The sequence below is a fragment of the Hipposideros armiger genome, unplaced genomic scaffold (genome assembly GCF_001890085.2).
Source record: "Hipposideros armiger isolate ML-2016 unplaced genomic scaffold, ASM189008v1 scaffold_363, whole genome shotgun sequence".
NCBI lineage: Eukaryota > Metazoa > Chordata > Mammalia > Chiroptera > Hipposideridae > Hipposideros > Hipposideros armiger.
The window spans coordinates 1,583,601-1,601,554 of record NW_017731713.1 but is presented as its reverse complement, the minus strand read 5'-3'; the positions used below and the strand labels follow the sequence as shown (position 1 = coordinate 1,601,554).

Genomic DNA, 17,954 nt, shown 5'->3' with positions numbered 1-17,954 from the left:
ACTTCATATCTAAACATCACCTGAAAGATTTTATTGTCCAGTTGTTTGGGTAGCAGAATGCCCTGGAAATTTCCCTAAATTTACTACGGCCTATGACGTGTATGGAAACAACTTTATACTCAGTTCTGAAACGCCGATTGTCCTTCTTGTAAGCAGATGATTTAAAAAGCAGAAACGGGAAGGGGGCATACAATTTTGAGCAGTATATAATAAATATACAAGGTTTATTCAAACTAGTTCATTCATCATACACAGTTGCCCATTATCACTTGCGCTGTTAAAAATGGCAATTGATTATATACTCTCTGAATAATATCTTTACAACCTTAAGGCTTGAAAATGGATGGGAAGCCGTCTGTAGAGTGTCCGGCAGTGCTGTGTTTGGCACTACTTTCTCACAAAGCCTTGCGCTGACTGAGAATGGCAGTGGGGGCAGGGTCTGCGGAGCCATAGTAACTAGATGTGGACACAAATCTAGTTGTCTTCCCTGCCTTCTAGCGCTGTGACCTTGAGCGAGCTGCTTACCCTGTCTCAACCCTCACATCTGTCAAATGAGGATATTAACACAGTGGAGTCACATTTTGCTTAGATGCTAGGTTCTTAAGGGGAAAATTTATTCACAGTCAAATCACCCTTAAATTCTTTAGGTCATCATTAACTCACCAGGACATCAGCCACGGGTAGCTCTGAAGTTAAATCGTCTTTTATTTCTCCTTTCAGTTGTGTGTGGCTTCCTTTTCTCTGAAAATAGGGTATTAAAGTCTCATTAAGAGGAAGGGCCAAAACGTCCTATTTGAGAGACTAGAAGGACATGTCTGTCTGTCTGTCTGTCTGTCTGTCTCCCTCCCCTTGCCTCCTCCTCCCTCCTCCTTACCTCCCCGAAGTCCTCCCTACTCTAGACTTACTATGATTGAATGACAGTGAGATAGATGAGTATATTACCTAACTCCTACTAATTACCTCATTGGGTTACTTTCTATCCATATTAAATGTATCCATAATAAATAGTGGGTGGTACTGTTTTATTTGTTACTGCTAGCCCTGTGCATCATTTTTATGGTTGTTAGTGTAATAATTGTATGTCAGTGATTATCAAAACCACATGGCTATTAATTTTTATTTTTGAAAATTTATAAAATAATTTATATCCACAGTTTTTATAACTAGCTTTTGTGCATGGTAGTCTCTGTATATATTTAAAAAACAAACACACCTCTATAACATGTCAATTTTTCCTAATCATGTTTTTCATTAACAGTGTTAATTTAAACAACACTTTTATAGTGAGTTGTTTTTTTTAAGTATTTGTTTTTAGTCAAACCAGATGATTTTAGGTGAGTGATAGACAATATAAGAACTTTTATTCTTACAGTTGGAAGGGAAAGAAACACAAAGGTTTCATTTGACTTGACTGGGAGTTGTTAGCAGTTACGGAAATAATCATCTCTTAACCTCATTTTATGAACTTCTGCCAATGACTTTAGCACACCCATACTATTAAAGATGTTTTGTAGCTAACTTTAAAACAATTGTTGACCTCAACTATTGGACCTACATGATAATTTGTTTGTTTTCCTATTTAACTGATTCTGGAAAAGTGAAGAAAAAATAAAAGTCAGTTCAAGAAAGCAGCCAACAGAGACTGTTCCTAACATCTGTTAGTAAAATGTTGATACAAAGGCCAACATTTTGTTTTCATAAAAGGAATTATTGGGTGCAAGTTAAAAAAAATAAAACTTAATTCCAAGACTAGAAAGGCTGAAACAAGGTAGAACTCTTAAGTAAATGTTTTTAAAAAAGATTTAGAACTTTCTGTTTAAATAAGTTCAAAATAAGTAACCATACATTTTAATTATTTTTACCTTATTAACAGCAAATCTTGTAGTAAATAGAATTAGAGGAAGCAAGGTAGCCAGGAGGATACTTAAAGTAAATATTCAGCTACCAAGAAATACTATTTATTTATTCTTTAAAACTAATCCTCTAATTTTTTGGCTCTTATAGTTTTGCCAATTCGACCAATCCTCACTTTTTTAGCGTCTGGGACACATCCCCCCCCCCCATTCAAATATATACATATAAAAGTTATGAGGAACTTAAGAAAATCTGAAGTTAACAACTGTCATTTTCCAAAGAACTTTGAAAGTGATTTTTGAAAATATAAGAAATTTTTCTCAAAGGAAGTTTAAGCAAGTAGAAAAATTGCAAAGGAAGGAAATGATTTAACCCCAGTCCTAAATCTTCCAGGCTCAGATTGGCCTAACGTTCGCCTCAAATGAAAGAAACCCCAAGCCTCCTGAAGAAAATAAACACTGAGCAGGCAGTGTGGTGGGTGCTTGGAAAGTTCAAAGATAGCATGATGTGGTGGGAACAAAGATTCTCTCTTCCTATTTTGCCCAGGTTTTTCCCCTCAACCGGTTTCTAGGGAATATGAGTCTTCACTGTTTTGTCTAAAAAGTGCTAAAATAGTTAAAAAAATCACAAGACATGCCAGCCCTAACTGGAAAGTCTCTGAGGGCACTAACGCTCATGTTGCTAAAGGAGAAAAGAGACTTTGTCAAAGCGCACTTTGAAAGCTTTGAAAGTTTCACAGGATAATGGTTTGCAATGAGAATCATTGGTAAAAACATTCATCTCATTTAAATTTCGATGTCGTGTAACAAGAACACACGAGGCCCTGTCTTTTCTCTAGCTCACTTAGAGGATTCCGGCTTGGCCGGCTTAGCCTCTTCCCTTCCTTTGCTCTCTGAAGATCAGGACCCTCCCTTTGGTCTCTACAGGACTAAATTGGGGAAGAAGTGGGTGGAGAAGCTGGAAAAGGAAGACCTGAGGAGGCAGGAGGGTGGAGCTCAGAGGAACATGGGACATATCTGGTATGTGACAGAGTGCATGAAAAGGGGGGAAAGGGATATTTTAAGACTGTGTGGGTCCCTTCATGGTTTTTGAAACACACAAGCCAAAGAGTTATTTTGAAATTACTCTTTGGTGGCCCTGATACCCATGGGTCACAGCTTAATGCAAATATATTTACAGCTGTCAATAAAAGGGATTAGTTCAGTCCTACGTTCTTCATATAGACACCAGGTTTGCCAATTTCCCTAATGAAGATGTTTACAAGTTAAAAGTGTAGAACCTGAATAGTTGAATAATATTCGACAGGGGAGCTAGATATTCGAGGCCTGTAGATTTTTGAGCTTTTCTTTTCACGATTTGCTGTCTAGGCTTCTAAGGGAGAGGAAAGAAAAGATATATTACATATCTATCTATCTATCTATATATAGATATATAAAATATGTTTATATGTGTATAATATACATATATTCTGAATAGTGTGTTTCTTAGGGGTGATAAAGTCTAGCATACTGAAATACTAATTTCCATGTTAATATAAATATAGATAAGTAAATCAAAGAGAAGATGCTATGTTGTATGAAAGATTTTTCTCTCCTTCCCAGAAATGTAATAGATTATTTCATAGTTAAAAAAACTTGATAAGAATTCCTCATAGGAACTTCCAAAATCTTTGAACTCATGGTTCTTTGCCTTCCTTTAGTCTATTTGTTTATTTCTTTATTATTATTTGTTTTTTATTGGGAAGGGGAACAGTGTTGGGGAATTGGGGAAGGGGAACAGCCAAGTTGTTGTCCTTCAATCTTAGTTGTAGAGGGCGCAGCTAGCTCAGCTCCAAGTCCAGTTGCCATCCGGCTGCCAGTTGGCAGCTCATGGCAGCTCAGCTCAAGGTGCTTTGTTCAATCTTAGTTGTGGGTGGGTGTAGCCACCATCCCATGCTCGAGCCCAACCGGAAAGCTTGTTGTTAGGAGCACGTGCTCTCACCAGCTGAGACATCCTGCCACCTGTTGGCAGCTCAGCAGCAGCTCAGCTCGGGCAGCTTGGGTGCAGCTCAGTGGCCCACGTGGGAATTGAACCGGCAACCCTGTTGCTCAGAGCTCGCACTCTTAACCAACTGAGCTACTTGACTGGCCCTATTTGTTGATTTCTATTCCTGGTTCTTCAAACCAGCCTAGCTGTAAGTCTAGAGCACTGGTTTTTCAGCCAGGTATGATCTCCCCACCTCTATCCTTAGCATTTAGCAGTATATAGAAACACTGTTGGTTGTTAAGACTTGGGGTGCCACGGGAGGGGCATGTTACTGGCATCTAGTGGGTAGAGGCCAGGGATTCTGCAAAACCTCCTACAGTGCGCAGGACAGCCCCCCACAGTAAAGAATGATCCGGCCCCAATGTCAATAGTGTGAAGACTGAGCAACCCTCACCTGGAGCCTCTGCTCTGAGATTACCTTGTTAGCCTGCTTCTCCTGTCACAGCCTCTTAGCTTCCGCCTTCTGTTGCGCTTCTGAGCCAGTCCTTTGCCTTCAATATAACCTCCAATTTCTCAACCTGTTTGACCTTCATTAGACCAACGGACCTTTCCACCTGTCATGTGCAATCTTTGTTAATGTGCAACTTGCTCATTGTTTAGCTTGTGGGGACCTGATGTGTGGCCCAGTATAGTTAATAATAAACTCAGTGGGCTTTGGGTATAGACTGGTTAAGTTCAAGTCCCACCTCCACCGCTGACTACTTGTATAACCTTGGCCAAGTTTCCTACCCTCTCTGTGCCTCAGTTTCCCCACCTGAAAAAAATGTGGCTAAAAAATGGTACCCTACCACAGAAAATTGTTGTGAGAATTAAATGAGTTAATCCTTGTAAAGCACTGGGGACATTGCCTAAGCTCTAAATGCTTAATAAGTGTTAGCTATTGTTATTCTTTCTCGAGAGCTTACTAATATCCATGTTCTCCAACTCACTTCCTCCTCTCTCTCTACCTTTAGGCTTTAAGTGAGGATGATTTTTCTTAAATGTTTATGTAAACTCTGAGTCATTTTCATTTCCCTTGTGGCCAGCGTTTCTAAATGTGGAAAGTCAGGAAGTACCCTGCTCTTCTCTCTCTGATTTTGGCCACCTGCATGCCCTCCTGAGGCAAAGAGCACTTGGCTGCATGGAGGTGGGGGAGGGAAAATATCCCAAAACGTCGTCCTGGATGACGCACAGCTCTCAGTCTATAGATGGAAACTGATGAATAAATGAATGGGAATATGGTTACATCATGGGCAACACCTGAGTTTCCGGCATAAGTGACCATATGGATTGTGGTGCTTTTCACTGTGATGGGATTTAGAGAAAGAAAACAAAGTTTGGGGGCAAACCTAAAGGGTTATTTTTGCTCATGAGTTTGTGGTGCTTATAGGAAATGGGGATATAGATATCCTGTAGAAAGAGGAGTTTATGGATTTGTTCTCAGGAAAGAAATTAGCTGGAGGTACAGATTTAGGAATTTTGAGCAAAGAAATGGTAGTTGAGTAAATGAGATTTTAAGAGATTATATAGAAAGGAGTTAGTTGAGTCAGAAAAGCAGTTCCTGGATGGATGGATTGATGGATGGATGGATGGATGGATGGATGGATGGATGGATGGATGGATGGATGTATGGATGGATGGATGGAAAGAACAAGGAAGAACCCAGAAGGGAGACAGAGTGAAGACTAGAAGAGAGTCATGTCACACAATCTAAGGAAGTCAGCAGAATCAGATGTCATAGAGAGATCAAGTAAGATAAAAACTGAAAGGTGTCCATTAGATATGGTGACAAAGAGGTCATTTTTGCCTTGGTGAAAACAGAGTCTGTGGATCATATGAAGACAGAAAACAGAGGGTAACATGAACAGAGAAGCAGCATTTTTAGTAAATTGTAGAAATATATCTTCAAGAAATAACTACCTTTAAAATTTTGTGATCAGTTTAATTTCGTCTCAGGTTATTTCTTATATGATTTTTTTCATGAATAATGAGAAACAACAGTTGGATTGTTTTGCCTAAATTGTTTGCTCAAGGTAACCAACAAGAATGCTTTGCATTATTCTTATTTTCAAATTATTAATACCAATCCAATATTCTATACTTACAATACTTTCCAAAAAGAATTGCTTGTCTTCAGAAACCCTTCATGAGGGTCATTTTGATCTGAACCCCTTTTTCTGGATTCTTCTCATTAGTATACAATAAGAGTGGTATGATTTATTTGTTCAGCAAATATTTACTGTGCCTTGCTTTATGTCAGGCGCAGCTCTAGGTGTTCAGGCTATATCAGAGAATGCAACACACAAAACTCTTTCCCTGGTAACATTTGTATTTTAGAGATAAATACTTATAAGGAATGATTTAAATTATTTTTGAATATGGTCATTCAACTGGAAGATAGCATGATATCTATCCATAACACAAAGTGATACATATCAAAGATTGAATTAGAAAGTTTTAATTCCTGGTTCTGCTACTTTGTTGTTTAAGTCTTAGCAATGTCTATTCTATTCATAAGCTATATGAATGTCTGACCACTGTGCTGTACACCTGAAACTAATATAATAGTGTATGTCAATTGTAATTGAAAAATAAATTTTAAAAAATTTGAAAGAAAATAATGTCTAGCCTGAGTATTGAATTTTATAGAACAAAAAAGTATGTATAAGCACTTTTTAAAATGCCAATTTTATAAAAGATTATGGAATGATATCATCATCATCATCATCGTCACCACCACCATATAACTATCAGATCACATTAGCCACCATAATCACCATAGTGACTCATTTCTATATGATCTAGGTATAGTCAGGGATAAGTTCATGAAACAACTTATACCCTTGAATGGGGTGCTAAAAATTATTAGCTTTTATTGGGGGGACAATACCCTGTGACATTGCATATTACCTGAATTAGGGACATAAACTCTTGTTTAACAACTGGGCTTGTGAGAGTATATTGCCTGTGGTGGGTCCCTAATAGATTTATGGGTTCTCCTTTGGGAAATACTTAAAGGGCAAAACCACAATACAGAAAGTAGAAGAGACATATAATGGTTTGGCTTACTTTTTCTTATTTTAATACTTTAAAACTTATGTGTTATGAACTGTGTGAAACTGTCACTAAACTTGAGGCCAGTTTTCTTTAATATTGCATCCCATTCACACATTTAAAAATGGCCTTTTGTACTATTTTAATTATCCTATCTGTTTTAATCTTCCAGATCATAAGGCCTATGGATTCTCTGCCCCAAAAGACCATAAAGTAGTCACAGCAATAGAGTACCAAGGTAGAGTACCTTACTGATTTTCACGGACTGTGTTGTTTAAATGACTCATGAGTATGACACATGTGATGTTATCTTTCTATTTATCCCGGCTCTCTGCCTCACCTCATACTAATTCTTCTGCCTGAAATGCTGTTCCCTGCTCTTTCTGCGTTGAGAACTCTTTCTCTACCCACTCAATGGAAATTTTGGACATTCGATGAAAGACCTAATGTACAAAGAAGGTCTCTTATTACGTAAATTGTCTGCAACAAAGCAAATCTAATTTGTGACAATGGGAGATGGAGATCTTACAAAGTTTCCGGCCAGGTAGACAGGGCAAATGGAAATTAACACTGCAAACCCCACCCTACTTAATGTATTTAAGATGGCATTAATATAACCTATTTTGGGGTACTGTTTTGTTATTTATTTTAGCTTCTTAAAATAGTTCTAAGGGGGAGTTTGTAGGGAATGAGTGTAAAGTTTCAGTTTTGCAAGATGAAAATGTTCTGGATATTGGTTGCCCACCAATGTGAATATACTTAATGCTACTGAACTGTACAGTTAAAAATCATTAAGGTGGTAAAGTTTAAGCTATGTGTATATTACCACATTTAAAAAAAATCTGTAAAGGCTCTGATAAGCAAGAAAAATTCATAAGGGCTTTTATAAGTTCACTTCATATATTGTATCAAATAATTTTCCAAAGGACCTTTTACCTAGAACACAGTTAATAATACTAGGCAAATAGAAGAATGACTGTTTCTTGAATGTGATGCTTGTTTAGGCCAGAGATTGTAAACATGTAAGAAACAAGTCCTGAATGCCTGATCCCTCTTCTTCGGGCATGTCTTAGGTTCCTGGGTTTGGAAGAGAGAGAGGTTTGAAGGAGAGAGACAAAGATTAAAGAAGACTGGGGTGGGGAGGAATTAAATGAATTAGTATTTAGCCAGTGTAATAGCACTTATTGTACATAATTAAGGTAATAAAACACTCACTCTTTATCATGACTTAGTTGTAAATGGGAGAGGTGGGAAGAGGAAATTAATGAATGGGAGTAATTTGGGACCACAGAGTGTACTTGTAGGACAGGCAAACAGGGCTGGACATGGTGCCAGAGACCAGAAAGACCAGAAGAGTGAGTGAGCACAGTGAGAGGAAAAGATGGGTCAAGACGTCCAAGGGACAAAGGAAGTGAAGTGAGTTTCACTTACTCTACTTTTCTGGAGGTTCTTACTGTTGGGTCCATCCAACTAGATACCATGGATATACATCACTGCCTCCCCAGGCCCTATGGCACAATATCTGAATTAGGATGCCAAAATTATATGCTTTAGTCTGCCATTCATTTTTTAAAAATGTATTGAGGTGAATTTCACATAATGTTAAAGTGAACAATTCAGTGGCATTTCGTACATTCACAATGCTGAGCAACGCCCACCTCTGTCTGTCTAGTTCCAAAACATTTCTATCGCTCCAAACTAAAACCCTGTACCGTTTACGTTCCTTTTCAATGTGTGTTTTGTTTTTAATGTAGAAAATCCTTTTGTATTTTACTGCAATGAAATGTGAGTTTTACTTATCCCCAAGTAAGTATTTTCTGTTTTTTTAAATTTTATCTCTGCTCTTTTAAATTAGGAATTACATTTTGACTCTATTATCTATGTGCCCCAGACACCCCAACTTGACTCTCCATAAAGTAAAAATAAATATCTATCTTCTTCCACATTTTAGTTTTAGGATATTTTATGCAGTAATTTAATTTTAGTTAATGTCTAAAATATTTTATGATTTGTGTATATGTGGGTTCCACCCAATTCATTCATTTTCTTTTGTCTCTTGTCTCTCTGATGTCAATAAATCGTGAATTAGTTCCTTCTTTTTAGTGCATTGTTCTGCATCACTTCCCATAGTGGTGCCAAAAGCATAATGAGACTGAAATGAAGGCAGTTTGGCCAGCCCTATAAATTATATAGGCAGCCTTACACAGAGAATGTCTAACGCTGAGAGCTACTAATCAGAGTTTAACAGCCTGCTTTTCCCCACAAAAGTGATTTCTGGTAATTCTTCAGAGCTACTTTGGTAGCATCAATTCTCTCCTTGCATTATGTAAGATTTTGATAATTTTTAACTTGAACACAGAGAATAAAATAAAAACATAGCTGTTCAGAAGCCTAGAAGAATTAAAATTCACAATGAATCTATGTGATTCCTAAAAAGTGACTGTTTTGCTACATGCAAACTAATTGTTGCTAATGCTTTTTTTTTTACTAAACAAAGAATTATCTTTTCTCAATCCAAATGAAAACGTACTTTTGGCAATGAAATAATCATCTTAATGGAAAAACTTGGTGTATATTTCTGTTTCAATATGCCTTATTTTGAGAAAATATGATTTATCTCTATATTATTTTCTTTGCTGTCTCAAACAGAAGTACCATTTTAGTTCAAATCTGAATGATTTTTAGGTAAGTTTATGTTGGTATAAAGTGGATTTTCATTATGTCAAGGCAAGCTTACAACTACAACTAAGAGACATTTCTCATGGATGCAATTAATACTGACCATTTATGGAACACAGCTATAGGCAAAGTACCATGTGTACTCAAGTGTATAAATGTGTCAACTATCAATCCTTACAACTTTATGAGATAAGTACTGTTATTTTATTTTAGTTTAGTTTTTTCATTTTACAGATATGAATATACTGGTGAAAAAAAAGTTAAGTAATTTGCCCCAAATCCCACACTTACTATATGGCACAGGTCCAACTCAAAAGCCTGTGCTTTAAGCTACTATATTATGGCAGGATAATCCTGAGGACTAGATGCAGAATTATGCTGGCCCCGAGTGCTGAATTTTGGCTGAGAAGAGAGAGGAGAGTCCATCGTAGCTAGAGTCCAAGTTCACGTGGTTCTTTATCCTCATGATTCCAGTAGATTTACTGTTTTCCATGGTTCTGGAGGTCAAGATATTGTCACCTTAGGATCTAGGCACTGGCTAGTTCCTTGCTTGGAACACTCCCAAAAGAACTACATGGCAAATTCTAAATTCAAATTCCAAGGTATTCTAATTTGAATTCTAAAGAAGACTAATTCCCTCTTTTAAGTCTTTGGTCAAAGGTCAAATGCCACCTTCTAAATAAGGTGAACTCTGTCTAGCCTAATTTTTAAATAGCACACCTATCCCCCAGCACTCTCAAACCCCTTGTACTCTGATCTACTCTATTTCCATAGCACTCATCACCTCCTAACATATTATATAATTCACTTGATGATGTTTCTTGTGTGCCTGACTCCCCCGCCCCCCGAAAATTGTAAGATCCGAAAGGGCAGAGTGCTTTGTTTTGCTTACTGATATAGCTCAAGAACAATGCTGGACACGCAGTGGAAGTACTAAATATATTTTGGACAAATTGGATAGAACATCTCTCCACATTTTACATGGCCAGTGCGAGTGAGGCAGAAGTGGAGTCACTGCATTTAGGAAAATAACAGGTTACATTTTTTAATATAATTTCTACAGAGGTTTTCCATGGAGGAATGAGAACACAAGTTAGGAAGAATTTGCCAAGATATGTGTGTGTGTGTGTGTGTGTGTGTGTGTGTGTGTGTGTGTGTGTGTGTATTTAAATAAATGAAACTATGTGATTATTTGAGTGTAAACTTATTCCTAAGGCCTAGGAGTATGGTCTAACAATGCATGTGGGTGTGTGTTTAATTGTTGGAAACTCAACAAAATACGGGAAGGAAACCTATCTAAAACTCAAGACTCCGGGAAGTCACCACCCATTCTCCTTAATCAACAGAACAGAACTGCGTTTCCTCAGACAAATCCCTCAGCACACATTTGTCTTTGTAGCATAACTGTAAACACATCTATAAAATGATGTCTCTTTGTAATGTAAAATCTGCTTTTAAAACTTTAGGCATTCTTAAAAACAACTTTTGGGGGTTTTTTTGTTCCATGCTTTTCTTTGTCCTACTTTCAATTTTCCATTACCTTTTATTCCATTTCTATATTTCTAGCAATATATGTGAACTAAAATACCTACAAGCTACATATAACAAAAAGGCCATAATTATATCACAGAAATCATCAATGGGTTAATATTTTCATACATATTTATACAGACTTTTTGTCCATAACTTTGTGTACATTTTTAATAAAACCTGGGATAATATTTTAAGTGTTACTCTCTAATCTACCATATCATGTAATATGCTGAATTCTTTTTAAAAATGTCATTAAATCTGTTTAACATCAAACTCAGATTGTATTCAAAAGAATATAGTTAAAGATACTGTGCCTTTTGGTCGAACTATATGCATTGTGGGGACAAAACAATCTTAGAAGTATGAAGTTGACACTCTGGAGAATCTGGCTGAAATATACTTTACCAATATTTAGACCTAGAGGTTTCCATTTGGCAATTTGAGGCAGTTGGCAGTCAGGCACCGGGTTTTCCCCTGTCAATCATCCTGTTTAGACAGTTAAAAAGAGGAGGTTCCAGGAATTCTTTAATGATATCACTGGAGCAAATTTCTTGTAGTAAAGTGACCTTAGTGAGCTCCATTGAGGAAGTTAAGCTTGATGCCAAGATTAAATATTTTAATAGCTTACCTGGATTGAGCTAAGAGGTAGGGATCAACAATTTATTAGAAGTCTACATTGGGTTTGTATGACTATTCATAGAGAGGGTTATCAAAGAGGGGATTTGAGTGAGAATGTAGCGTGTTGAAGGAACGTTTGTGGGTTTCCATAAACTTCAGAATAGCCTGTGCTGGACTAACGTGACTTTCTTGGGCACTAGATGGGAAGTACCCTCTGCTTACCTTCATCCTCACACTCGTCACATTGGACTGAACTTATATTATCCTTTTGCCTCTTTTTCCAGCCTATAAAATCCTTGAAGACTGATAGTGGAAAGAATAAGATAAATAATTAACCACAGCTGCCATTTTCAAGTACTTACTATGCATATATTATTGTATTTGAAGGTTCACAAGAATACTATGAGATACTCTTATTTTACAGATGGTAACTGAGGCTCAAGAATTAGGGAAAGTAGCATAGTGTCACACAGGTATTATGTGGAAGAGCTGTGATGCTTTAAGCTCATCTTTGGGTTAAACCAACATGGTATCTGTTGAGGTAATTTACGCATGAATGGATGGATGAATAGAAATATAAAGGAATAACTTAAGGGTGTTAAAAAATTTATTGCTGAATTAAGTAAAATGTAATTTCAGGGGACAATTAGCAAATAAGTATTTTTTGTTGTTCTTTCTAGAGGTGATTTTAGCCTGTAAGTACCCAAAGAAGACCATTGCCTTCAGATTAGAGTGGAAGAAGCTGGGGCCGAGCGTCTCCTTTGTCTACTATCAACAGGCTCTTCAAGGTAAGAGGCGGTGGACTTAATGAGGCCTCAGCAAGAGAACAAACACCGAGCAGAGCCCGGATGCTTTAATTTTCAAATGAGAACAGGACATGGCTGATAACTGAAAATGTGTTTTTATAAGCGTGAAATGAAACCAACAGTGAGTGACTGAGACCTAGAACACAACCACAGAAACAGAGAACAGAAAACAGAAGTAGGTGAACCACTGAGGTCCTAGAGCTTTCATTTCTCAGCTCTGTCCTAGAAGGTATAAAATGCAATTGTTCTTACTGACCCAGTAGATTAAACTCTCTAGAGAAAAGACAATGTGGGGTTGGGATGGAGGGTCACTGCTCAGTGATCATAACTTCCCCGTATTTCCATATCTCCATCTAGAAAGCTAGACCATCACTGGGAAGCTTAGGGAGGGTAAATACAACTACCTATTATCCATTGCTTTCTTTTTAAATTTGTTTTACGTTTCTTTCTACTCCCTATTTTTCCTATTGATTATGTGATGAGCTTTTTAATTTGAAGTGTTGATAATGGTGAATGAAATGCCATGATGTTGGGGATTTGCTTCCAAATAATTCATTGGTAAGAGGGACAAATGAAATAAACAAGCTGTTCATCGATTACTATTTGCTGAGGTGATGGGTACATTGAGGTTCATTTTACTATACTCTCTAATTTTGTGGATGCTTGAAATTTTCCATTACAAATATTTTAAAAGTTGGAAATACAATTTAACAAGTATAGTACACGTTATTATTTTAAAATACTATGTATTACTTTAATTTTAAAGAATTAAGCAAGCCAACAAATGTTTAAAGTTCATGTAAAATTTAAAATATCTGGTTCTTATCCATGAAGATAAGGCTATAGACTTCAAGGTGCTAATGGTACAGCTATCTTTACTTGAATTTTCTACAGTTGCCAATTCTGACATCTGAATGTTACACAAAGTGCTATTTTAATTCTGTGCCTATTACTATCAAAAACGAACCAAAAGAATGTTTTTAAGACTCCCTTACCTTTTCTTTCTGACAGTACCATGTGGGGCACCACACAGCACATAAAGTTACTATCCCAGCTAATGAAACTAGGCTGTCCGGTATCTTTGGAAGACAGGAGTTTTGTTTTGTTTTTCAAAATAGAATTTCATAGTATTTTTTTATATATATATAAAGAAATTTTAGCATTTATTTTATTTATTATTATTTTTTTTAACTTTATTGGGGAACATTGTGTTTTTCCCAGGACCCATCAGCTCCAAGTCAAGTTGTCCTTCAATCTTAGTTGTGGAGGGCGCAGCTCACTGGCCCATGTGGGAATCGAACTGGCAACCCTGTTGCTCAGAGCTCGCACTCTAACCAACTGAGCCACCCAGCTGCCGCCATAGTTTTTTTATTATTAGTTTCAGGTATACAAAACGATGTAATAGTTAGACTTTTACACCCCCACAAAGTGATATTTTTATAAGCATGTTAAAAAGGGAGTAAGACAGGAATGAGAGTTGAACACTTTAAAATAAAATATGGGAAGATGAAATGGAATATTCTTTGGTGAACAGTATGTCATTCTAAAAGAAAGAAATTTGAAATAGCAGCCCCCATATACAACTTTTAAGTTTTGAAATCGAGTTTATTCACAGAAAAAGATATGTTTTGGTTACTGAATGAAGAACTTGAGAAAGGTCGTAGACAGAAGGTTACATGCATTATTATTAACATCATTGTCTTCTTTTTCTAAAAGGTGATTTTAAAGATCGAGCTGAGTTGATAGATTTCAGTATACGGATCAAAAATGTTACAAGAAATGATGCCGGGAAATATCGTTGTGAAATTAGCGCCCCGTCTGAGCAAGGCCAGAACCTGGAAGAGGATACGGTCACTCTGGAAGTATTAGGTGATGTGCTTGTATCTGTGTGAGGACTGTTCCTCACCCCACCTTCATCACCCAGCCCCAGGGGCCAATGAGGCAACTCAGGGGCCCCCGTCAGTCAAGTTCCGGGACCACCAGCAGCACCTGTCCTGCACAGTCTTGGCCATTTCTCACTTCACCTCATTGGCTGCTGAAATTTTACTAGTGTTAATTCCCTATCACAAAAATCTCTTTTTATTTAAGATTGAGGTAAATCTGAATGGTCCTACACTGGACATAGGAGCCTGTTCCCCAAGAGTTTACTTTGCCATAGCTTTCAGTATGTGTAGTATTTCTTCTACCACACATAAAATAATATAACATGAGATGATAGACAAACAATGAAAAAAAAACAGTAGACCAGGGGGAATATTAGAAATTATTTGGTAAAGAAAGGAAATCAGCATTTATTGTGCAACTAGTATGTGTTAGGCCCTTCCAGATGGGCAATTTTACTTAATCTTCACAGACAAACTGATTGTCACAGATGAGGAGACAGGAGTTGAATGATTTTCCCAAGGCTAAACAGCTAGTAAGCGTTTGGACCAGGATTAGGATCCCGATGGGGTTAATTCCAAAGCCAGTGTGCTTAGTTTTTATAAGAACCATTGGGAGATATTAACAGCTCATGATGACAATTGGAGGGACATGTTCTTTTTCCTTCATAGAGGTTAATAGAAACTACCCATTAAAAGGCATAAAATAACTCCTCTTCCTTTTCTTATATAGTCCAGGCTCTTTTAAAAATAGTGATGTATTAGTACAGAAGAAATTCAGAAAACAATGCAAGAGACTCAGCCGGTGCATTAGTCTTCTATGAGTTGACAACAGATGATCGCAGACTTAGCAGCATACAACACCACCCACTTATTAGTTCACAATTCTGCAAATCAGAAGTCCAGCACGACATGGCGGGGTCTGCTGCCCAGGGTTTCCCAACGCTGAAATCAAGGTGTCTGCTGGGCCAGTGCTGGGGGAAATCCACTGCCAAGCTCATTCTTCTCATTGGCAAGTTTCAGTTCTTTGTGGTGGTAGATCCTGTTTCCTGGTGGCTGTGAGCTGGGCGCCACTCTCAGCTCCCAGAGCCTCAGGCGTTCTTTGCCATGTGGCCCTCCATCGTCAATCCAACCAAAGAATGTCTAAACCCTCTTGTGCTTTGAATCTCTCATTTTCCCTTTTGTGACCAGCCAGGGAAAACCACTTTTAAAGGGGTCATTGTTTGGGCCAGTCTATCTATTTAAGCTCCCTGTTGTAAAGACAGTGAATTTGGGGCTTTAATTACATCTCCAAAATCCCTTCAGAGTAGTACCTAGATTAGCATTTGATGGAATGAGAGAAAGAGTATATGTAGCAGCGCTGATGGGGGACCATCTTAGAATTCTGCCTACCGCTTAGAATTCTGGGTTTTCCTGGATTTAAGTCACCTGGTCAAGTCTGGTTTACTTTTCAAATCCCTGGGACCAAAATAACCCCAACTTAGGTATTCTCTAATTTGGCTAAGTCTAGGCAGAATAAGATTTTAGTTTAAGTACTGGGCCTGAAAAATAGACTCAGGTTTGACTTCTTTTGAATATAGTTGGTAATACGTTAAAACCATTGGTGAGGGGGAAAAGTAGAGATTGTTTTTCTAAAAAAGAATAGTTATATAAGCTAACATGATGCTTTCTTGATATTATTACAAAAGCATTCTCAGTGAGTGGCTTAACAATAAAAGTTTCCTTCTTGTATAATGCAAGTCTGAATAGTTGGGGCTGAGATTGTAGTGGTGGAGCTATGTTATTGTACTTCATGAAATGATTACAGACTCAAACTAACGTAGGTCTGATACCTTCAATGCATGGCTTTCTGAAGTCACTATGGGTGTGGACACCTACTTGTAGTGGGAGGGGGTGGGGAGGGGATGAAGGGAGAGTTATGCAGGAAGCTTTTACGTATCGGGCCTGGAAGTGGCATATCACTTTTCTCCACGTTCCATTGGCCAGAACCATGCATAGGACTCCATCTGGCAGCTCAGGAGCTGGCAAATGCGCCGTGTGCCCGTAAAGAAAGGAAATGGGGCTCTTGCACAAATAGCCAGCCTCTGTCACAGATGTCTGATAAGTCCACCTTTACCTGGCTGTTAAAATCCTGGTTGAGCTTATAAATAACCAATACTGTCTGACTTCCATTCCTCAGTGGCTCCAGCAGTTCCATCATGCGAAGTACCCAATTCTGCTCTGAGTGGAACTGTGGTAGAGCTGCGGTGTCAAGAAAAAGAAGGAAATCCAGCTCCTGAATATACATGGTTTAAGGACGGCGTCCGTTTGTTTGGGAATTTAAAATTTGGCTCTCAAAACACCAACAGCTCATACACAATGAATACAAAATCGGGAACTCTGGTAAGGTCATTTCAAGAATTGGCCTTGTAACTGTTCTGCATTCAGAGAGAAAAAAATTATTGGAACCAAACTGATGGAGAATAGAGGGTTGATACCATTGCTTGTTAAGCAGAGAGAGAAGGGGGAGGCAGTAAAGATGGTGGTCCGTGCACAGAGAAGTGATGGAAAGGGCTGCTACAGGACATGGGAAGACAGTAGAGAACCAGGGAACTGAGCACACAGAGGTCTCTGTACATCGACCTAAAGCCAGCCAAGGCTGATTCATGATGATGGATCAGGCAGCTCACTACAGCTGCCTTCCTGGCCTGGAAAGGTACACAGCACAGTCTCATATTCATAAAACTTCTCTTGAGGATGCCCAGACCCCAGTGCCAGCCATGTGAGAATAGTGACTATTGCCAGCCACTGATAGGATGTCTGTCTGTGCCATTAAACTCTTCCGTGACTAGATCAGCAATTGACTCAGTGACTCGAGTGTTTACTCCAGATTTTCTGATTGTTTACCCCTTAAAATAGTCTTTCTTTCTTTTTTTTTTTAAAGATTTTATTGGGAAGTTGGGGGAGGGGAACAGCCTTGGGGAATCAGGGAAGGGGAACAGAAGAGTTGCTGTCCTTTTGTTCTTCAGTCTAGTTGTGGAGGACGTCGCTTCACTGGCCCATGTTGGTGTTATCATTGTGCTTTTCCCGGCTGAGGCAGATGCTCACTGGCCATTGGACAGCCGCTCACGGCAGCTCATGCTGGCTGCTGGCCACTCATGGTAGCTTACGGGAGCCCACTGCAGCAGGGGCTGCAGCCTACCCCGGCAACTCACGGCAGCCCAGCTCCAGGTCGAGCTGTTGTTCACCATCTTAGCTGTAGAGGGCAGTGTCACTGGCCCTCATGTGGGATCTGAATCAGGGCCCTGCTGCTCAGAGCTGGCATCTGAAGCCAATTCCTAATCAACATGCCACTCGGCCAGCCCTACCCCTTAAAATATTCTGATGGAAAACTTTTCTAGGGGTACTGACAGAAAACTATAAATAGGGCCGGCCGAGTGGTGCATTGGTTAAGAGCTGGCTTGGGATGCCAGAGGGCCCTGGTTCGGATCCCACATATGAGGGCCAGTGACGCTGCCCTCTACAGCTAAGATGCTGAACAACAGCT

General features: G+C 38.5%; 1 protein-coding gene across 4 annotated transcripts in view; it reads left to right on the top strand.

The window, feature by feature from the left end:
• Nucleotides 1-17,954, top strand: part of JAM2 (junctional adhesion molecule 2) — a 54,931-nt gene that overhangs the window by 21,605 nt on the left and 15,372 nt on the right. For all 4 annotated transcript variants that reach the window (XM_019662025.1, XM_019662024.1, XM_019662023.1 and 1 more), the window contains exons 2-5: nt 7,085-7,150; nt 12,423-12,530; nt 14,265-14,417; nt 16,608-16,810. In XM_019662025.1, coding sequence (XP_019517570.1) covers nt 7,085-7,150; nt 12,423-12,530; nt 14,265-14,417; nt 16,608-16,810 — 530 coding nt within the window. The remainder of the gene's footprint in view (nt 1-7,084; nt 7,151-12,422; nt 12,531-14,264; nt 14,418-16,607; nt 16,811-17,954) is intronic.